Source organism: Macaca mulatta, chromosome 11 (genome assembly GCF_049350105.2).
Source record: "Macaca mulatta isolate MMU2019108-1 chromosome 11, T2T-MMU8v2.0, whole genome shotgun sequence".
NCBI classification, from domain to species: Eukaryota; Metazoa; Chordata; class Mammalia; order Primates; family Cercopithecidae; genus Macaca; species Macaca mulatta.
This window is the reverse complement of record NC_133416.1, coordinates 76,481,805-76,505,116: the sequence shown is the minus strand read 5'-3', so window position 1 is coordinate 76,505,116 and position 23,312 is coordinate 76,481,805. Positions and strand designations below refer to the sequence as shown.

At 39.3% G+C, this 23,312-nt stretch overlaps 2 protein-coding genes across 3 annotated transcripts in view; both read right to left on the bottom strand.

Annotated features, from left to right (window-relative positions):
* YEATS4 (YEATS domain containing 4) overlaps positions 1 to 11,313 on the bottom strand; it is a 58,121-nt gene extending 46,808 nt beyond the window's left edge. For both annotated transcript variants that reach the window (XM_077954706.1, XM_015152237.3), the window contains exons 1-4: positions 11,036 to 11,313; positions 7,696 to 7,815; positions 4,892 to 4,958; positions 4,708 to 4,802 (exon numbers count right to left, since the gene is read on the bottom strand). In XM_077954706.1, the coding sequence (XP_077810832.1) occupies positions 4,708 to 4,802; positions 4,892 to 4,958; positions 7,696 to 7,815; positions 11,036 to 11,086 (333 nt within the window). In that variant the 5' untranslated portion in view covers positions 11,087 to 11,313. The remainder of the gene's footprint in view (positions 1 to 4,707; positions 4,803 to 4,891; positions 4,959 to 7,695; positions 7,816 to 11,035) is intronic.
* A 6,060-nt stretch (positions 11,314 to 17,373) lies between these two features.
* LYZ (lysozyme) lies at positions 17,374 to 22,970 on the bottom strand. Its single transcript, NM_001101733.1, is given in 4 exon segments — positions 17,374 to 17,595; positions 18,459 to 18,537; positions 21,100 to 21,264; positions 22,835 to 22,970. Coding segments are annotated over 4 exon segments (447 nt in total). The 3' UTR covers positions 17,374 to 17,528.
* Between the last annotated feature and the right edge of the window lie 342 nt (positions 22,971 to 23,312).

Sequence of the window (23,312 nt, the reverse complement as noted above, 5' to 3'; positions counted from 1 at the left end):
ACCTTTATTTTCCTAGTAGATATATTCATATCTACCTAACATGAATATTCTTTAGAGGCTAATGAAGAATCTGTTCAAGAATCTCTAGAGAGGAAACTATAAAAATAACACAAGATAAAGCTATAGAAATTAAACTGAGAAATCACTAAAAGATGAATTATTTTACTTACACAAGTAGGTTGTGACAACTGCTTTTGAAGATTAGAGTTTACAAATTTACTGTGGGGAATAAAAGATTTGATACTTTTAAAAGGAATGAAAAAGTTCAGTGAGGGCAAGATAATTTCTTTGGGGATCTATAAGATTATTACATAAATGACATAATAAATAAATAAAAAGTTGGTCAGTAATAATTCACTTTGGGAAGAGCAACATGTCTTCAAATACTTTAAAACAAGTATAGTAAGACATCAAGGGAAAAAGCTTTGCAGCACAATGTGTGATTATTTTAGCAAAATAAAATCTAGTTGGGAAAACATCAGAGTTCATGTTGAAGTTCTGAAAACCAGAGACCTCAAATAATTTTCCAAAAAGTTAGTTAACATAATTGTAAGAGAATGCTATTCTCCAAAAAAGTCACGAAATAGGGAGCAAGGAACGGTACACTGAAAAAGTCAGAAAATATAAAATTCCTTGCAACTGGATTTAAACAAGCACGATCAACTCCCCATAAAGACAATTTAGCTCAATTAATAGAGTGTCAGATTTCCCTGGACATGGCTCAGCAAACGGAAATATCCCACTTAAAGGACATCTTCCAGGCTCTAGATGATGCACTAACAATGTAGAAAGGGGAGGAGGGAAATGCACAGAATTCTACTAAAATAACAGTAAAGACAGACAATCTGCAAAATAAGAGAGCATGAATTACATATCAAATTATTTAAAGCAAATAATTTAACAAATTTCTCGAACAGACAGAAAGCAGATGAGTCTACCAAGAAGGATAATAAACAATAACAGAGAAAAACCACAACTTGAAAACTTAAGAAAACTGCCTCAGAGGTGGGAGCCAGAGCTCCCAGAAGCCCTACAGTGTTCCAAGCTCAGAGTTGGCAAGTATCAAAGTTAAGAACGCTATGGGGTAGCTGGGCCTCTTGACCTTGCCTTCTCTTTCCACTCATAGGCAAGAAAGCATATTTACCTTTAGTGCCTAGAATTTTTCTCCCCAACAATGAAGTATGAAGAAAAAATAAGGACATTTCAGATGGGCAATGGCTCTGAAAGTTTATTTCTCAGGCATCCTTTCTGAAAAAAATTCCTTCAGCAAAATGTAAAAAGGAAACTTGGAAAGAGGAAGAAAAAGGATCATCTATAATCATTACGCACTGAAAGATACTATCTGAAGTTGAGAAATCCAACATTAGGGATTCAAATATATGAAATGCATGGGAGTGAGTAATTTCTAGATGAATTGAAAACAGGTAACTGTTAAAAAGTAGTTTTCTTGGAAAAGAGGTCAAAGATGGGATAAAGAAGACGTTATGGGCTGAATTGTGACCTCCCTGCAAAAGGTATATTTTGTTTTGAGATGAGGTCTTACCATGTTGCCCCGGCTGGTCTTGAATTCCTGAGCTCAAATGATCCTCCTGCCTCAGCCTCCCAAGTAACTGGGACTACAAATGCAGGCAAAAGATATGAAGCCCTAATTCTCAGTACCTGTGGATGTGACATTATTTGGAAATAGGGTCTTTGTAGGTGTAATTACGATGAAGTCATTAGGGTGGACCATAATCCAATATGACTGGTGTCCTTCTAAGAGAAGAAGACACAGAGACCAGGGAGAAAGATAAGGCCATGTGACAATGGAGGAAGATATTAGAGATATGTTGCCAAAAGCCAAGGAACATCTGGGGCTGGAAGAGGCAAGGAAAGATGCTCCCCTAAAGGCTTTGGAAAAAACATGGCCAACACCTTGATTTCGGACTTGTAGCCTCCAGATCTGTGGGAATCAACTTCTGTTGTTTTAATCCCACAGTTTGTGGTACCAGAAAACTAATACAGAAGACTCACATTTATTTCAAAAATCTTCTCTTAAAATCATGTGCACATCTGACTTTTATAATTAAAAAATTCTTACAATTACATCATAAAACTGTCCTTCCCTAAATTTATTATTCAGACTTCCAGAGGCATTCATGCAGATATAGGCAATAAAAACATTTCAAGACAGATGTCTCTAATTTTGAGTGCTGTTTGAAAATTCTTAGAACAATGAAACTGCCTATACTTGCCTAGAAATCCCTATTTCTAGGAATGAAAACTCAATTTGGCATTTTGCTTTTAGAAACAACCATTCTTTTTATAGTAGCTTGATCTGTATAATAGGTTACTGGGTAACAGAAGTAAATCACAAGTTACCTTCCAACCAAGTTGTCTTTCTTACACATTTTAAATAAATCTTCATTTGACATTTTCTGTAAGAGCCAACTATTGAAAAAGTACAATAGTTAAATAATACTAAAAAAAAAACTACAATGTTTTTTAGAGAATAAAACTGAGGCCTATGTAGATCTATATGGGAATCTATTCAATAGATTAATCACTACAGCAGTGCAATAGGTTATATTGTTTTACCTTTCTAAGAGTGACTTCAGGAGCTGTCTCATAATGAGGTTACAGGATATAATGATTTCTTTCACAGATTTATTTTCCAACTGGGGATAAGGGGTAACAGATGAGGAGACAGGGAGGTAAGGCAGCATATTCTCAAAATAAAAATGAAAACAGAGCAATCTTACAAAGTTAAAAAGAGTTTGTACTCTAGTAACATCACGGGCTGCTTCTCTCTCCCTCTCAACATCTGCTAAATTCTACGCTCTCTTTTCCCTAATAAACAATTCTCAATAAGGTCAGTGTCTCATTTTTGTATCCTTCTCAGTCCCTTAAACAACATCTTGCAAATAGCAGATATAACATTTAATAATTTCTTGGCTGGTCATGGTGGCTCATGCCTGTAATCCCAGCACCTTGGGAGGGCAAGGCGAGAGGACTGCTTGAGTCCAGGAGTTTGAGATCAGCCTGGGCAACATAGCGAGCCCTCATCTCTACAGAAAATAAAAAATTAGCACAGCGTGGTGGCATGCATCTGTGGTCCCATCTACTGGGGAGGCTGAGGCAGAAGGAGTTTGAGGCCAGAAAGTGGAGGCTGCAGTGAGTTATGTTTATGCCACTGTACTCCAGCCTGGGCAGCAGAGTGTAACTCTGTCTCAAAAGAAAAAAAAAAATTCTTGCCCAACAAAATATAACAAGTGTGTTTTCCTGAAGGCCAACATGGACAGTAGGAGATCTAAAAACTTCATCACATGAAAACACAAAAAATGTTTAAATGAGCTATGGATGCTTACTCATGAGAAAAGGAAACTAATGTAGGAATAGTAATCAGTAAAAGGTTCAGGGAAGTGTAACGAAGTACAGCTTTCTCAAAACTAAAACTACCCCAACCTTGAATAGAATGTTTTACTTAGTGACATAAGTTAATTCTCCACATTGGAGATATGCAAGCCCAAACTAGATTTTCATTTGAGAGATTGCCTAAATAAATTCCTACGTAGGAAGAGAAGAGTAAGTCTACGTCAATGGGTCCCAAATCTCACTGTGCATCAAAATCACCTGGGGTGCTGGCCTCATTCCAAACCTACTGAATCAGACTCTCCAAAAGGTGACGTCTAGGAGTTTGAATTTTTAAAAAGCACTTCACAATAATAAATAAATAAATACACAAGCACTTCAGGTGTTTCTGATGCAGCCAGTTAGGAACCGGTTTGCCGAAATACTGGTCCAGGTGATATTCCGCTCCTTTAAAAATACATACACAGTTTAAAAAATATAATCTGATAATTAAAATGTAAATGTCTGGTGCTAAAAGAATGATATGATTCTAACAAGATAAAATGGTGATGAATGTGAAAGCCTTGAAACTGGAGTTAAAACCCAGTCACATATGTGGAATGTGAGAGCCATTACTGAGTTTTGACCCTACGGGCTTAAGAAAAAAAAAAAGGCCTAGTAGTTTTACTCAAAAGAAAAAATACTAGAAAAAGGTATGAATGCAAATATCTGGGCTCGAAAACTAGCTCTACCATAATTAACTGAGTGTTTTTGAGCAGTGACTTGACCTCTGGCCTTGGTATCCTGATCTCTAAAATGAGGATATCACAACCTAATATCCTTGCTGAAGGATCAATGCAAAAGCCTGGAGGGATTTTTTTTACATTATCAAGTAACAATCTGATAAGAAGAGATCAAAAGATGAAAAAGCCAGTGGCTATAAAAATAAAGACTCATAAATAAGATATAAAATGAAGCACTAGTACTGATGACAGTTTAAAAAAGCAAAACACTGTTTCTTAGGGTTTAACTACCAAAAACTATAAAAACCATTTTATACAGCATGTGGGCTCAACTTGTTTATTACTAATAACCAAATGATAATAATAGTTTTAAGTATTTTTGCTGCAGTAATCATCTGATTTCCATGGTTTCTTTCCAATATATGTTCATATTATATGTTTTCTTTCCATACTTGAAAAAAAAGGATTTTGAAAGGCACTACATTTAAAAATGAAACACTTAACTCATGGCAAGATACATTGTGCCATAAATTTACATAAAACACATCTGAATGAACCCTATTCATTAAGTATATTGCATTTTCATATTTACAAAGAAATCTATTTTATATTTACAAAGATTAATGCTACTCACAGGTCTTTCATTAGGGTCAATGAAAAATATTTTGATGATTATTTCGAATTCACCCCATCCTGTTTCAGTAATTTCATATGGAGGTTTAGTAACAACTAAAGACAGAAAACAATAGTAAATTATCGGTTTAGTTTTCTAGCCATTTTTAACTTTGGATATTGTGAATCAAAAGACTATATTGTACCTCTTAAAGGATTGCCATAGCTTTCATGTAATTTAAACTGGATTTTCTTCACATATGCTGACATATCCTAAAATATAAGGAATTAATTAGTTTTACGATCTACAAATGAAAACTTGGAAAAAAATACACTAAGCATATATACTTAATTTTATAAAAAACATACTTCCCTTCAAATTTTACGGAATCTAATTTTCTAAAAAATATGAATTATACCTGGGAAGCTATTTTGCTTTTTTTAAAAAACAAAAACAAAGGAAGGCTGTGTTGAATTCTTTCATAATTTGTAATATATAAAAATACATGTCCCAAATTCACTTTTTTTGGCAAATCTTGTTTTCATAAACCTCTATAGATAATATTCTAAATCAATTTTGATTTTTTTCATTAAAACAACAGTACATATTTGGTACTATTACAGAAATATAAGGCAAATCTATAGTTAATTTCAAAGAACAAAATTATATCACAAAGGCCAGGCACGGTGGCTCACGCCTGTAATCCCAGCACTCTGGGAGGCCAAGGCAGGTGGATCACCTGAGGTCAGGAGTTCGAGATCAGCCTGGCCAACATGGTAAAACGCCATCTCTACTAAAAATACAAAAAATTAGCCAAGCATGGTGGTGGGCGCCTGTAATCCCAGCTACTCAGGAGGCTGAGGCAGGAGAATCACCTGAACCCAGGAGGCGGAGGTTGCAGTAAGCCGAGATCACGACATTGCATTCCAGCCTGGGCAACAAGAGAGAAACTCCATCTCAAACAAACAAACAAAAAATTATATTACATAAAGCTAAGGACAACTAATTTAAAGCAATCTAAGACTGTTGAGTACAAAAACTCCTCATTTTCTATTTTTTTTTATTTTTTTATTTTTTTATTTTTTTGAGACGGAGTCTCGCTGTGTCTCCCAGGCTGGAGTGCAGTGGCGTGATCTCGGCTCACTGCAAGCTCCGCATCCCGGGTTCACGCCATTCTCCCGCCTCAGCCTCCCAAGTAGCTGAGACTACAGGCGCCCGCCACCACGCCCGGCTAGTTTTTTGTATTTTTAGTAGAGACGGGGTTTCACCATGTTAGCCAGGATAGTCTCGATCTCCTGACCTCGTGATCCACCCGTCTCGGCCTCCCAAAGTGCTGGGATTACAGGCTTGAGCCACCGCGCCCGGCTAAAAACTCCTCATTTTCTTAACTTTATTTTAAAGTACAGAAGTATATTCATTAGTTATGGCAAATAAAGGGGCTTCTGTTGGCGAAGGTGGCTTTTAAAACATATAATTCATTATAGAAGAATAAAAAATGGAAAGCAGTAAGTCACATTCAATAGTAATGTTTATTAACCTTTTAATTTACTTTTAGGAATTTTTAAATTACTTATATCTACATTCATATCTAACTTTATTATTTAAAAAACAAACTGGAATCTTACCATAATGATACCTTTTTTTTTCTGTAGAGATGGAGTCTTACTATGTTCCCAGTCTGGTCTCAAACTCTTGGGCTCAAGTGATCCTCCCGCTTGGGCCTCCCAAAGTGCTGAGATTACAGGAATGAGACATTTTGCCTAGCCAGTGGTTTTTAGTTATATTTACAGAGTCTCATAAGAATCACTACAATCAGCCGGGCGCGGTGGCTCAAGCCTGTAATCCCAGCACTTTGGGAGGCCGAGACGGGCGGATCACGAAGTCAGGAGATCGAGACCATCCTGGCTAACAAGGTGAAACCCCGTCTCTACTAAAAAATACAAAAAATTAGCCCGGCGTGGTGGCGGCGCCTGTGGTCCCAGCTACTCGGGAGGCTGAGGCAGGAGAATGGCGGGAACCCGGGAGGCGGAGCTTGCAGTGAGCTGAGATCCGGCCACTGCAGTCCAGCCTGGGCGACAGAGCGAGACTCCGTCTCAAAAAAAAAAGAATCACTACAATTTTAGAACATTTTTATCACACAAAAGAAAGCCATATCCATTAGCACTTACCTCAATACTCCTTCTGCCCCACCCACTAGCAACCACTTATCTATTTTCTTTGTCTATGGATTTGCCCCTTCTGGACATCTCATATAAATAAAAGCATATAATATGTGGCCTTTTTTATATCTAGCTTCTTTTACTTAGCATAATGCTTTCAAGTTTCATCCATGTAGTAGCATCTTTACTTTATCAGTACTTTACTTTTTATTGCCTGATAATATTCAATTGTATGGATATACCACATTTTATTTATCCATTCATCAGTTGATAGATGAATTGTTTCCACTTTTTGGCTATTATGAATTACACTGGTATCAATACTCATATGCAAATTTTTGGGTGGACTCTGAAGGATTTTAAATGGAGGAATAATTTACTCACTCAATAAATATCAGTTAAATACCTACTATATACTGGCTATGTTCCAGGCATTAAAGACTCCACAGTGAAACAAAATTACTAGCAATCGGATGACACAGCAGAGCTGTCTTTCACATATTTTGATGGTCTTATTACCACATTATCACTTTAAGGATTAGCTGCTTATTCCTGAAACTCCTGATTAAATACTATGTTAACTTGAGACATGATGTTAGGAAGATGTACTATATTTATAGCATAATAATTCTTATCTCAATTTTAATTAGGAAACATTTTTGGAAAATTGAATTCTAGTATCATATGAAGATGACGGTTCTCTATTTTTTCAAAAACTTTTTGACAACATTCCTACAATGGACCAATTTTATAATCAGAAAGTTACTATAAAAAATTACAGGTTGTCTTTAAGCAAAACAAATTACAGACAACTTTAAGCAAAACGGTTACAGAAAAAACGAGTGCCTACCTCATTTCTATATGGTTTTACATATACTGTCCACTGATGAGTGTGCCCATCTTCTTCTCTTTTCTTTCCAAAATACCGAGCAACATTACCATAAACTATTGGTTTAACGATAGTAACACCCTAAAAGAAAAATAATTTCAAAATAAATGAACATTGTACCATTAGCTAAATAAGCAGAATAAGAGCTCTGAAAACTTGTTTTAAAGAATGGCAGTCTAACAATCTATAGTTTGCTTATAAAATGGATTTCTCTCAAATCAATTTCAGACACTTATCCTCATTTCATATTAACACAAAAATCACCAGAATAATTACAATGCTCCCTCTTTGAAAATGCTTTTATTTAAATTATCACGTAAAGCGTTTTGAGAGTTTTGTTAAAAGAAATGCAAAAGGCCTTTTACTTAAACACCTGAAAGCTAGGCATTGAAATAAAAATTGCCAATTCTGACTGGCATCACCTGTGGTAATGTCCGTATCACCCAATCTGTGGCAGTGTTTCCCAAAGCATAGTGTAAATATTAAGAGTAATTTGTGAGAGGTAGAATAAAGGTCATTTTTCACTTTTTTACTTATGTGTTTAATCAGTATTAAAAATAATAACTGTAACTAGAAATTAAAACCTACAATTTCACCAAGGCGGGTGTTTCACCTGAGGTCAGGGGGTTCAAGACCAGCCTGGCCCACATGGTGAAACCCCGTCTCTACTAAAAATACAAAAATTAGCTGGGTGTGGTGGTGTGCATCTGTAATCCCAGCTACTTGGGAAGCTGAAGCAGGAGAATTGCTTGAACCTGGGAGGCGGAGGTTGCAGTGAGCCGAGATTATACCATTGCACTCCAGCCTGGGCGACACAGCGAGACTCTGTCTTCAAAAACAAAAAAAAAACCCCACCCTACAATTTCAAAAACATTAACGTTTAGAAAAAGGCGTTTAAAAAATAAATTGATTTAAATGTAAATGTTACAATAAATATTACAGTTGAATTCAGACATGGCAAAAATGGCCAAGTGTCACTTGGATGACTGAAGCTTGTTTTTTTTTGTTTTGCTTTTTTTTTTTTTTTTGAGACGGAGTCTCGCTCTGTCAACTGGGCTGGAGTGCAGTGGCCGGATCTCAGCTCACTGCAAGCTCCGCCTTCCGGGTTTATGCCATTCTCCTGCCTCAGCCTCCCGACTAGCTGGGACTACAGGCGCCCGCCACCTCGCCCGGCTAGTTTTTTTGTATTTTTTAGTAGAGACGGGGTTTCACCATGTTAGCCAGGATGGTCTGGATCTCCTGACCTCGTGATCCACCCGTCTCGGCCTCCCAAAGTGCTGGGATTACAAGCTTGAGCCACCGCGCCCGGCCTGAAGCTTGTTAAATAATGGCTGATGACATGTTTGCTACATTTGTCCTTAGTTTAACATACATATTTCTTATATCTGATAAGTGCAAAGGCAGTGAGTATTGACAGATTATGACGGAAAGATAAAAAATTTCAAATTAAGTGAAAATATTGAATGTTGCACATGAATCTGAAACCAATGGCTCAGTTACAGAAATGTATCTGAAGGACAAAGAGCAAGATTTTCCACATGTGAAAAGTGCTGAGTGAGTGTAACCAACAACAATAAGAAATGAAGAAAAGCGGCCAGGCACGGTGGCTCACGCCTGTAATCCCAGCACTTTGGGAGGCCAAGGCAGGTGGATCACCTGAGGTCAGGAGTTGGAGACCAGCCTGACCAACACGGTGAAACCCCTGTCTCTACTAAAAATACAAAATTAGCTGGGCATGGTGGCGCATGCCTGTAATCCCAGCTATTCAGGAGGCTGAGGCAGGGGAATCGCTTGTATCCATGAGGTGGAGGTTGCAGTGAGCCGAGATCGTGCCATTGCACTCCAGCCTGGGCAACAAGAGCAACACTTCGTCTCAAAAAAAAAAAAAAAAAAAAAAAAAAAAAAAAAAAAAAAGACACAGGTATTTTTAAAACCTACTAATTATTATTATTATTTTTTGAAGAAACAGAGTCTTGCTCTGTCGCCCAGGCTAGAGTGCAGTGGCGCGATCTCAGCTCACTGCAACCTCCGCCTCCCAGGTTCAAGCAACTCTCCTGCCTCAGCCTCCCGAGTAGCTGGGATTACAGGCGCCCTCCACCACGCCCGGCTAATTTTTGTAGCTTTAGTAGAGACGGGGTTTCACCATGTTGACCAGCCTGGTCTCGAACTCCTTACCTCAGGTGATCCACCCACCTCGGCCTCCCAAAGTGCTGGGATTACAGGCGTGAGCCACCGCGCCCGGCCATGGTTGATTCTTTTTAAAGAAAAATTTCCTTTCCTCTACAAATAAAAATCAGATGGGGTACAAATAGTTGTTTTATCAGGAGCCAGTGGGCCCTGCCTTAAAAATCAACGTGCAGGGCCGGACGCGGTGGCTCACACGTGTAATCTCACCACTTTGGAAGGCCGAGGTGGGTGGATCACGTGAGGTCAGAAGTTCCAAGACCAGGCTGTCAACATGGTGAAACCCTGTCTTTACTAAATATACAAAAATTAGCCGGGCGTGGTGGCGGGCACCTGTGATCCCAGCTACTTGGGGGGCTGAGGCAGGAGAATCGCTTGAACCCGAGAGGCGGAGGTTGCAGTGAGCCGAGATCGCGCCATTGCGCTCCAGCCTGGGCAACAAGAGCGACACTTCGTCTCAAAAAAAAAAAAAAAAAAAAAATTAACGTGCCAGGGGATGTGTGAGGGAAATGACACAATGTCAAACATTACGCTAGGCTCTATGATAATTTCACTAAAAACAAAATAAGTTGACATTTACTGAATGTTCCCCATGTGCCAGGCAGTGTTATGCCCCTGCTTTGGGGCTTTCTGAACACCATGAACTCCGGCAAATTTTCTTAGCCTTCGTATGCCTCGGTGCCTCAGTTACCGCACTTGGAAATACTGCGGGTGAGCGCTCAGCGACTGTTGGCTAGTTATTGTTATCCTCACACCAGGGGGGTGGCGTCACCGCTTTACCAATAACCTAGATTGGCAGCGAATGTGCACCAAGCTGAGCTTTCCCAGCCCTCGGACTCGCACGTTTCCTCGGCAGCCACGTCCAGGTTTCCCCAAGCCACCACTGATTTGTTTGGTTTTTGGCGGGGATGGGAGTTGGCAGTGACGCGAGGAAGTTGGGGCCCAATGAACGCCGTTTTTTCACTCAATGGCTCTGACTCGCTCTCCGCCTTGAAACCACGGTTCAAACCCTAGGAGAGAAGGCGCGAAAGGAAACCCAGTGCGACCTCCCCGTGCCGCTCAGGGAGGAGCCGGGGCGGGAGAGCCACCCCGGAAGAGGGGCGGTCCGGGCACTGACCTTTACTCTCCCGCCGGAGTCAGGCCCAAATTCGGCCATTCTCTTGAACATATTGTCCCACGGAAGAAGCCGCCGCCGCCAGGGAAAGAGACCGGGGCTGGCGGGGTCGCCGCTCCCCTCAGAGGCCGCGCTCCTCTCGCGCGGGCCCAGGCGGAGGGTTTCTGGCCGAGGGAGGGCGAGTTACTAAGGCTTGTAACGCTGACTAACCGTCAACTCCTCAGGCCGACAGCGCTCCCAAAGGCCATTCAGCCCCGCGCAGGTGGAGAGCGCAGCGGAAGGAGGGGCGACGGCGGCACCGTGCGCAGGCGCAACGGGCTCGCGTGTGCGCACGCAGTGTACACTGCGCACGCGCCTGGCGGCTGCAGTCACATCGCAAGACCAGTACAGGAGTTCCAAACCAAAAAAAATGAAAGGAAGGAAATAATAAATGAGTTCAGAAAGTTGTCCAGATGTTAAGAATATGAGTTTCCACATTGAAAGATCCTACCAAGCACCCAGCACAAATATTAAAGCATCCATGTCAAAGCATATCATTGTGAATTTTCGGAACATCGAGAATAAAGAGACCCCACACCCTTCCAGGTTATAAAGACTGTGGAATCAGAGTGGCTTCAGATTGCTCAGGTAGATTCTAGGAAGCCATACGGTACTGTCTTCAAAACTCTGAGGGAAAATTACTTACGATTTAGTCTTCAATACTCATCCAACTACCAATCTAGTGTGTGAATAGAGTTTCAGATGTGCTAAATCACTACACATAAAAAATAGTACCTATCTTACTTTTCTCAGTACTTCCAGGAAGATCTTGTAGATCTGATCCACCAAAATGAGGGAATAAGCCAAGAAGGAGGAAATTATGAAATACAGGAAATACAATAAATAATAAACACAGAAAATAATAAGATCCCAAGATGATACTGAAAGAGCCCCGGGGACGATAGCTGTGTACAGGCACAGACGGCAACGCATCCAGATTAGATTCGGTCAGAAATCTTTGGGAGACACTGCTTTAGAAGGATGGAATTGACACAATTCCAGCTGGCGTTGAATCCTCAAGAGGAGATTTGACGGAGAGTTTGGGAGTTTAACTCATGACAGGTACACAGAAAACTAAGCGGCTGTAAGAATTATGCAGCCATTAATTCTAGGGAAAACAAAATCTTGCGTAAGAAAAGAAAGTAATTGTATTTATGGTTACATAAATACTGACTATTGATCCCCCGCTCCCCCAAAAATAGAATTACATTTGGAAGGATGGGCTTTGGAGAAAGGTACTATGCTTGATGGGGTTGGAGGAGAAGGAAATAGAGCTTAATCTTTAACTTCCATAGTGGGAAGTCAATATCTTAAAATGGAAAAATCAAGAAGAAGCAATGTAAGTGTAATATTGAAAAGCATGGAGGTAAGTATTTTTTAAAAATAAGCTAAAAGAGTAGAAAATATTGCTGATTGTGATTTTCAGTAATTCCATTTAACAATGTTGAAGATTTTTTTTTTTTTTTTTTTTTTTGATACGGAGTCTCGCTCTGTCACCCAGGCCGCAGTGCAGTGGCACGATCTCGGCTCACTGCAAGCTCTGCCTCCCGGGTTCACGCCATTCTCCTGCTTCAGCCTCCCGAGTAGCTGGGACTACAGGCGCCCACCACCTCGCCCGGCTAATTTTTTGTATTTTTAGTAGAGACAGGGTTTCACCGTGTTAGCCAGGATGGTCTCGATCTCCTGACCTCGTGATCCGCCCGCCTCGGCCTCCCAAAGTGCTGGGATTACAGGCGTGAGACACCACGCCCGGCCGAAGAAAATATTTTTTAAAAGACTTCACTAAATAGAAGTGCAAGGGATGTGCTCAGGGCTTAGTTATAATCAGTGCCACATGAAGAGCTCAATTGTCATATGAATGTCACTGCATTTCAACCAACATAGGAACTGAGTTTCTTTTGAAAATGATCAAACATTGATATTGATTTTTATCTTTTGCCAGAATAAGAGTAGAAATTTGGTTTGGGGGCGTAATTATATTAAAAACAGTTGGTATAACTAAGAAATATTTATCAAAAACTAAAACAAAAATATCCAACAAACATTGCTTTCCCTCTTCAGTCTACTTTGTCTAATCTCTGGCAATTTCCTCAATCAGCCTGTGTTGTTGGGTTATCCTGGCACTTCCTGGACATGTCCTATCTCTGTTTCTCAGCTGTCACTCTTCAACTCTCTCTCCCCTACCTTGACTCATCCTTTGTACACCTCAGGGTATCTCCATATGCATAAACTCATTCTTTTTTAGTTTAATCACATCAGAATGATCCAAGAATTTTGAAGCCTAACGTGGCACCTATGTAGTGGCCCTCTGCTGCCCTCCCATGGCTGCTCTATGTGCTGCATTTACATAGCCAAGACGTGGCTTGGAACCCCGCAAGCTGTTGTACTGGAATCATGTGGCCTGGAAGAGTTAATTAAAAAAAAAAAAAAAAAAAAAAAAAAAAAAAAAAAAAGCCGGGCGCGGTGGCTCACGCCTGTAATCCCAGCACTTTGGGAGGCCGAGGCGGACGGATCATGAGGTCAGGAGATCGACCTCCTGACATGGTGAAACCCCGTCTCTACTAAAAATACAAAAATGAGCTAGGCGTGTTTGCGCGTGCCTGTAGTCCCAAGTACTCGGGAGTCTGAGGCAGGAGAATCGCTTGAACCCAGGAGGCGGACGTTGCAGTGAGCCGAGATCGCGCCCCTGCACTCCAGCCTGGCGACAGAGTGAGGCTCTGTCTCAAAAACAGAAAACTTAGAATGATCAGCTTGGAGGGAACATACTAAATAATCAGCAAGAGATTTATTCGATCAACTGATACTTATTGAGCATGTACCATGTTCCAGTCACTCTTCTAGGTGTTTAGAATACAGAAGTGGAATGAGTGAAAAATTTCTATTCTTCCTATCAGTACAGTGGTTCAGCATATTATAAAATCAGAGATGTATCATGGTAAGGAGGGTGTCCAGGTGTGGGGTAAGGAAGCAACCCACTGAGGGATGTCAGAGCCTGAGTGGAGAGCACTCAATGTTGGGCAGAGTTGGGAAATTGGTTACATACAGGCAAACCCATCAAATACATAAATGTACTAAGGACACATTTTAAGGATATTGAGTGTAATGGATGCTAAGTTTCTTACTGTCAGAGAAGAGAGTTAAAACATGGAAAAGAAGAAAACTAGAGTGAATCCTGTGGTGTGAGATTAGAACTGGAGATACTGGTGTGGATTCATGCTTTTCAATATAAATAGATAGATGTAGAGATAAATATAGTGTAAATACATATATCTTCCAGCTCTGTTCACTGATAGGGCCTGGGAACAGTGACACCCTAGTGCCCAGATCTTGTTTTTAATACTATTATGCACTTTGAGGAATCAGGGCTCCTTGGAGAAATGCCTAGTCCATTTCTGAAAGCAAGGAAGGAACAAGGTGAGCCTTAGAATATCTTGTGCCAGAAAACAAAAAAGTGCTTGAAGAATAATGGGAATATGTCAAAATGGCACAGAAGCCAACTTGCAGAGGCTCACTGGCCAAATCGAGGACAGTGTGAACATCAAAATAAATAATAGTAATGGACTATAACTCCTTATGATTTGAATAAAATAGAAACCATGGGTCCATATTGATAAAATAAATAAATGCATGACCAGGCACTGTGGTTCACGCCTGTAATCCAGCATTTGAGAGGCCAAGACAGGCAGATTGCTTGAGCTCAGGAGTTCGAGACCAGCCTGGGCAACATGGCAAAACCCCATCTCTACTAAAAATACAAAAATTAGCCAGGCCTGGTGACGCGTGCCTGTAGTCCCAGCTACTCAGGAGGCTGAGGTGGGAGGATCGCTTGAGCCCAGGAAGCAGAGGTTGCAATAAGCCGAGATCACGCCACTGCACTCCAGCCTAGGTGACAGAGTGAAATCCTGTCTCTAAATAAATAAAAAAACAAACTGAAAATTTGATGAGCAGTAGTCTCAAGGCACCTCTTCCCCAAATACTTTACAGTGAAGATGGCTTGCAGGCATCACCTTAATCAAGTGATCCAAGTGAACATCATCAGTCATGGGGCAAATCAAAACTGCATGCCACCTGAAATGATGCAGTGAGAACATCACTTCTGTGGTATTCCTACCAAAGATGCATAACCTAATGGAATCGAAAGAACACCAGAAAAACCTTAGGAACATTCTATGACATAACTAGTCTGTGGTCTTCAAAAGTGGCAAGGTCATACAAAGTCCAGAAAGAAACAACTGAAGAAATAATCCAGATTGAAAGAGACTTAAAAAACATGAAAACAAAATACAACATGATTCTGAATTAGATGCTTTTGTTACGATGGTCTTATTGGGACAATCTCTGAAATTGAGTGGAATCTGATGATTAGGTGGTAGTAATGTATCAGTGTTAATTTCCTAATTTGGATAATTGTTTTGAGGTTTTATGTAGGAGAATGTCTTTGTAGGAATTACACACCAATATAATCAGGGCCATTGGGTATCATGTTGGCTATTTACTCTCAAAACAGTTCTGAAAAAAATAAAAGATCTTTGTACAGTACTTTTACATTTTTTGAAAGATTGAGATTATTTCAATGTTTTTTTAAAAAGTGGGAAAAGCTCTGTCATTTTGGAAGTTATATTTTGGTGAGAAGAAATAAATAAATAAAATATGTAGTATATAAAATTATTATAGACTTGATCCCTGAGGCACTCTCACATTTAGAAATTAAATAGCAGAGAAAGAGTGAGCAAGAAGGACTGAGAAAGAATAGTCATTGAAGTAGGATGCAAATAAGGAAAAGTCAAGGGAGAAAAAAACTGCTAAAAGTATGAAATGGTTCACTTTGTCAAATGCTGCTGAGATGAACAAGGTGACCACGGAATTAGCACTGAGGAGTCATGGGAAAAATCCTGGAGGAGCAGTTTCAGCTGGGTAAGGATGGAAGCCAGATTAGAGAGGGTTGAAAAGACAATGGGAGGTGAGGTCATGGAGTTGGTAAGTACAGACATCCTTCCCCAGAAGTCTTGCTGTAAAGGGAGCAGAGAATGGAATTGCAGTTGGAGGATTATGTAGGGTCAGTGGAGTATTTGTTGTAAGATGGGAGGTTACTAGGGCAGACTGCAGAATGATGGAGGTGATCCAGCTAAAAGGAACAAACTAGGGATGCAGGAAACAACCTAACTTGGAGTAGTGAGAGGGATGGGAGGGGAACTGCATGTGGAGTCAGTGCTGTTGGTAGGAGCAGAGGCTCTTCATCCTGATAATAGGAGGGAAGGAAGGAAGGATGGGCCTATGGGAAGGTATGACTGCTGCTTTGGTGATGTGGAGGGGAAAACTTGCTATGAAGTTGCTTTTATTTTATAAGTGTAATATGAGGCCAGGTTATCTGCTGAGAGCAGAGGAGGGTGGAGGATAACGGGGCAGAGGAGGAGGCTGAATGTGTGTCTTGAGGTTTTGAAGAGAGAAGAGGAAAAGTAAAATAGTAACAGTCATTTTGGAGACTAGGGACATAAAAATGGAAGGATTGCAGAGAAGTAACTAAAATGGTCAGGTAGACATGAGGGTTCATTTGAGATTTATGGTTATGAATTTAAACTGAGACCTGTCAGCATGCTTGTGGATTTTTCTCCAGCAATATCCGACTATTTAAGTGAAGTAAGTGAGGATATAAGAGATAATAAGAGCATCAAATCATATTTTTTCAAATATTTGTATTTTTTTCTTCAGAGGCACTATAGGAGTCTAAATAAAAACAGACAAGGTATGTGTTGCAAAGCCTTTAATTAGAATGTTTGTGTTTTTCAAACATTATGCATAATTTCACATTTGTGATTAGTTAGCAATTATTTCAATACTTGTAAGCTCATCTACCTCAGATTTAATCATAATACATGAATGAAATTAATCAAATTAAGGAACAGCAATTTAGAAAGAAACACACTTTAAGAAAACAAAATTCTCAACTCAGGCAGTCTGTTTCTAGCATTTGGTATTCTATCCCTTTAAAAATTTCATATCACCCAACAAAAAGTGGTTATTTTTACTGTTTTTGGAGATGACTGAACAGATGAAGGCATCTAATGCTGCTGGTATTTTGCCCAAGATCAACTGAAGATAACCTTTTGTTATATTTTTTACTTAATATTGGACATACTCATATCATTCAAGATTAAGTCTGGGTTATTTCTTTGATAAGAACTGAATGTACTGGAGATGTATTTGATAACCAAGGTTTTAGATAAATTTGCACCAGTATTAGCTCTATTTGCAAACTGAAAACTGTTGTAGGCTTAATATAAAATAACCACATTAGTGAACATTACGTCTCTTAGAAGAAAGGCCATATTTTGCTCCTGCTTCTGTAAAAATATTATTTCTTTGAAGGGGAAATAATGGTAGTGTGATCTTTCACTTAATTACTACTCCCTTAATGTGAGAAATAGACGAAATGAGCTGAAGAAGGAAAATTCTGCAATTACACTCCACAACCTTGAACATACTGACTGACATCTCTGTTTTGACAGTGATTTCTCCATGCCACCCTGTAGAAAAAGATGAAGCAAATGGTGAAAGGTTAAAACATATCTTCATTGTAATATACATACTTCACACCCCTTGGGGAAACAAAATATTTTATCAATAGATAAAATAGTAAGATAGACTCAGTGATTGCTATTTATTAAATGAAGATATGTATACAAAGTACTTCACTCCTACCCAAATCTCTCAGTAGAGCATAGAATGCTGAACATAAAGATTGAGTAATGTGCGTTGTACAGCAGCAACTGCAAAGTGAATTCCACATTTATTTTATTTTATTTTATTTTTATTTTTTCGAGACACAGTCTCGCTCTGTTGTCCAGACTGAAGTGCAATGGTGCAATCCTCTGCAACCTCCACCTCCTGGGTTCAAGCAAATCTCCTGCCTCAGCCTCCCAAGTAGCTGGGATTACAGGCACCTGCCACCACACCCAGCTAATTTTTTGTATTTTTATTAGAGACCGGGTTTTGCCATGTTAGCCAGGCTGGTCCCAAACTCCTGACCTCAGGTGATCCACCCGCCTTGGTCTCCCAAAGTGCTGGGATTATGGACGTGAGCCACTATGCCCGGCCCACATTTACTTATTCTAAAAAGAATTTCAAGATATGACAAGGAACTGGTAGAGTGTGAAGAATCTGAAAACTCTAGAAATCCCCTAAAATAAATTGTGGAGTAAAAGAGTAAGATTCTGGATCACTTAAAGTAGATTGTTTCTTCAAGGTGTAGGTAATACATTACTTAGCATAAGCCAAAAGCTACAATTTTTAGGTGTCATTAGCATAATTTCGTCTTTGAAAGTCTGCTCTCATTGTATATATCAACAGTAGAGCAAAATAGTTTTCCCTTTTAACACTTAAAACATACCATGCTCTAATGCCTTGTGGATCACTGACAACCCTCTTTGCACAAGTTACAGCATCAGCGATGTTATCTTGCAGCAAAGCTGAAAGACAGGTGGTAAGCAATAAAAACTTTATTAGATATTTTATTTTAAATTTACGTTTAGCCAGCTTTATTCTGTTAGGCTGTGGAAAGAATGCTAAGATATTACTTTCTATAAGTCCATATATGTGTGATTGTTGAGGAAAACTTTCTCTTCATTCTCTCCCATTCAGCATGAAATGAAGTATTTTTTCCTTCATTTACCAAAGTCATTGGAAGCTCTGGAAGTATTAACAAAATGATTAAAGGTCCTCTTTGTACTAGACACTGTAAAAAAACACCTAGTGATATTTTACTCAGCAGTTCTATTACTGAAAATTTATCCAAAAGAAATAAGAAATGCACCCAAAGATGTATACACAAAACTATTCATAGCAATTTCTAAGAGGGAAAAATGGAAACAATCTAAGTGCTCAATAGTAACAGTTGGATCAGTACATTATAGACTATTCATCTATTAAAATTCTAGTCATTCTTTTCAAATGATGATACAGATTTGTATTTTTTTCTCATCTGGAAAATGGAGCAAAAGATAATTAAAAACCGATTTGTATTTGCTGACATGCAAATAATTTTGTGTGATAAGAAGCAAATTGTAAAGCAGTGTGTATAATACAATTTAATTTTTGCAAAAGCACACATTACTTACATGTTTGTATGTGGGTATATATATGTATGATGTAATTTAATATTCATACACATGATTGATATACATTCTGGAAGAATATAAACCAGAATTAGGCCGGGCGTGGTGGCTCACGCCTGTAATCCCAGCACTTTGGAAGGCCGAGACGGGCGGATCATGAGGTCAGGAGATCGAGACCATCCTGCCTAACACGGTGAAACCCCGTCTCTACTAACAATACAAAAAAATTAGCTGGGTGTAGTGGCGGGAGCCTGTAGTCCCAGCTGCTCGGGAGGCTGAGGCAGGAGAATAGTCTGAACCCGGGAGGCGGAGCTTGCAGTGAGCTGAGATCGTGCCACTGCACTCCAGCCTGGGTGACAAAGCGAGACTCCGTCTCAAAAAAAAAACCCAAAAAAACACAAAAGAATATATACCAGATTTTACCCATGGTTATAAACCTCTGGGGAGTAAGATTATGGGTGTTATTTTCTTATTTGTATTTTCTAATTTTTATTTAATGACCAAAGATTATATAATATAAATTAATTTTTTTTTTTTTTTTTTTTTGAGACGGAGTCTCGCTCTGTCGCCCAGGCTGGAGTGCAGCGACGCGATCTCCACTCACTGCAAGCTCCGCCCCCCGGGTTCACGCCATTCTCCTGCCTCAGCCTCCGGTGTAGCTGGGACTACAGGCGCCCGCCACCGCGCCCGGTTAATTTTTTGTATTTTTAGTAGAGACGGGGTTTCACAGTGTGAGCCAGGATGGTCTCGATCTCCTGACCTCGTGATCCACCCGTCTCAGCCTCCCAAAGTGCTGGGATTATAGGCGTGAGCCACCGCACCCGACCTAAAATTTTTAATTAACTGGATTTTTAAAATAAGATTAATGTTCTCTACTGGGAATTTTAATATTTAAAAATTTAGTAATATCAACTTTGCAAGATTTCTGCAATATTTTTGACACTGAAGATTCCACATTATTTCTATTTTTATGAGTTCAATAAAACATTTGTTTCACCCTAAATAAATCCTTAAGTTAATTTTTTATTTACAGTAATAGTTCTACAGGAAATGTATTTTTTGAAGATGTAAACTAAAGAATTTAGAAATGGAATGTCATAATGTTCCTAATTCACTTAAAAGTCTCTCAGCAGTAGCCAGGTACAGTGGCTCATGCCTGTAATTCCAGCACTTAAGGAGGCTGAGGTGGGAAGATTGCTTGAGCTCAGGAGTTCAAGACCAGCCTGGGCAACACAGAATTTGCGTGTACTAAAAATTTCAAAAACTAGCCAGGCATGGTGGTGTATGCCTGTAGTCCCAGCTACTTGGTAGGCTGAGGTGGGAGGATCACTTGAGGCTGCAGTGAGCTGTGATGGTGCCACTGCATTATAGCCTGGGGTACGGTGAGACTCTCTCAAAACAAAACAAAACAAAACAAAACAAAAAACTCTCAGCAAAACAAAAAACAAAAAAACATAGAAGAAGTGACCATGGCAAAATGTTAACAACTTTTAAAGTGCATAATGGGCATATGGATGTTTATTATACTAATGTCTCTAATTTTGTATGTATTTAGAACATTTCCTAATAAAAAGTAAAACGATTGAAAAGGGACCATACAATTAAATTATCCCTAAACTTCCCCAAAGTAAGCAGGAGCAATGGCATTGTTTGGGACAAAGCATCAGTAAGGCCATTGACAGTAAATTAATAAGTCATTTCAGAAACTTCTGTATATTAAAAAAAGTCAACCTTTTATGATGATACCGCTTCTTTAATTTCTTACTCAGGGAATTATGAGGAAAATAATAATGACTTTCTGGAAGTTGAGATGTAGTTTTTCTAGGTCCCTCATGAACCCTTCAAGGCTTTTTCATTTGCATTGAACCTCAATTCTTGTAAGTATAACCAGATTGGTCAAATATTAGCTGGTCTTACCATTGCAGGATATATGACAGGCATTAACTGCTCCTGGGGTTTTGCCATTATTACACCAGTAGTGGCTATTGATCTGAAATATCCCATAATCAGTGCTTTGGTCTCCAGGATTGTAGTTTGTAGCTTGTGTGTTATAATTACTCTCCCATTTGGCCAAACACACCCCTGAAAAGAACTTATTTTTAGTAATAAACAGCAACACTAAATGACTTACACTCTATAGCAAAATCAGTTCTATTTAGCTACTTCTATTTTACTGATTTGTTTTATAAGTATAAAGATTTACTTAACTTATAAAATATCTTAACACTTTAGTATTAAGATAAGGGACTTGTAAGAGAATCCTTTTGTAATGCAAATTATCTTGTAACACTAATGAACAATATAACATACTTTTAAAAATATTAAAATACATGTTTCTTCCATTGCTTTTACCCTTCCTGTGCTCCCATCCCTCAGGCAACATTCAGCCAAGAACAGAAAAATCAATAGAGCTGTTGAGTAGATTTTGTAAATTCATAGCAGATACATAGGCTGATGGAAAAATGCTTTTTTTAAAAATCGGAAAAACATAAGGATTTTCTGATAGAGAGAAATTTTCTTATGATATCTAAAGGTGAATTTGGATATCAAGTTAGAATCTTGAAAACAAGACTATTCTGTGATTTCATCCCTTCACTCATTCATTCAAAAATAGCTATTGAGGGGAAATGTCTGAATTAAATCTGAAAACTACAGAGATTATTACATTGACAACTATGGACTAAACTGTAAAATAACTTTTCCTCGTGGCACATCTTGAATTGTGTGGGAGAAAATGAAAGATAGTTAGTCAAGTAGAGTAGATAAAAATAATAAAACATTTCATGCTGAGTTTCTGGAATCCTATACAAAGAGTGAATGAAGGGAACTAGGTTCCTACTGCCCTTGTGTAGGGAATTCAATATATTCTTTAAAAACATCACTATTAAAAATCCCATGTCGGCCAGGTGCAGTGGTTCACACCTATAATCCTAGCACTTTGGGAGGCTGAGGTGGGCGGATCATTTGAGGCCAAGAGTTCAAGACTAGCCTGGCCAACATGGTGAAACTCCATCTCTACTGAAAATACAAAAAATTAGCTCGGTATGGTGGTGCACACCTGTAGTCGCAGCTACTCGGAAGGCTGAAGCACGAGAATCACTTGAGCCCAGAAGGTGGAGGTTGCAATGAGCTGAGATCATGCCACTGCACTCCAGCCTGGGCCACAGAGTGAGACCGTCTTAAAACAAACAAAAAACAAAACAAACAAAAAACAAACAAAAAAACCACATCATAGCAGGGCACTTGAAGACAAGAAAAATGCTGCATCACTCTAGGCTCTCAGAAGTTCGAAATGGGAAATAACTGGAGTCACACACCAAGGACTTGAGAGAGCTCTGCCAGGTCCTCAAATGTATCTTTCAGTCAGCTTACATGTGCCATTGAATCTCAGGCATCCAGCAAACTTCCTAGCACTAGAACAGTACAACAGGTCCTGTTTTACTTAGAATGGAATTTTCCCCTGCCATGCTCTTACTCCTTTATCGGGTATCTCTGATTATAAAGAATCAAACTGATGTTTTTAGCCATTGTAAGTATATAAAACCACAAAGAAGTAAAACATCTATTCACTCAAAGCCCCTTCTTCTTCCTTCTCTCCTAGTGTCTGTTCCATACATAACTAATTCTCTGGAAGTATAGAGAGTAGACTTACAGTTTGCTAGGCTGATTCCCCTGTAGCCATCCAGTCCCAATCTTTTCAGAGTTCTGGCCAACTCACACCTTTCAAAGATCTTGCCCTGGACCGTGACAGAAAGGAGGACAAGCCCCAGAATAATGACAACCTTCATGTTGACTGCTAGGTCAGACTGCTAGGTCAGGCTGAGCAGGGTGAGCTGGTCCCAGTATTTATATCTTTTAACTTCCTTCTTCCCCTTGTGTTTTGGTGGCTCCACCCTTTCAGCTGTGTGGAAAACAGGAACTGTGTATTGATCTACTGATTCTAAAGAGATTTTTTAATGCTTGAAGAGAGATACTCTAATTTCCTAAGAATTAGTCTACAGGAAAATAATGAAATGGCATTGTTTAAAGTACTGGCTCTGGAAGAATTGGGGCATAGCACTGTTTACAAGACAAGAACCTTCTTCTGTTTGATTATGAATTTGAGCAATTATAAAGAAAACAATGACTAT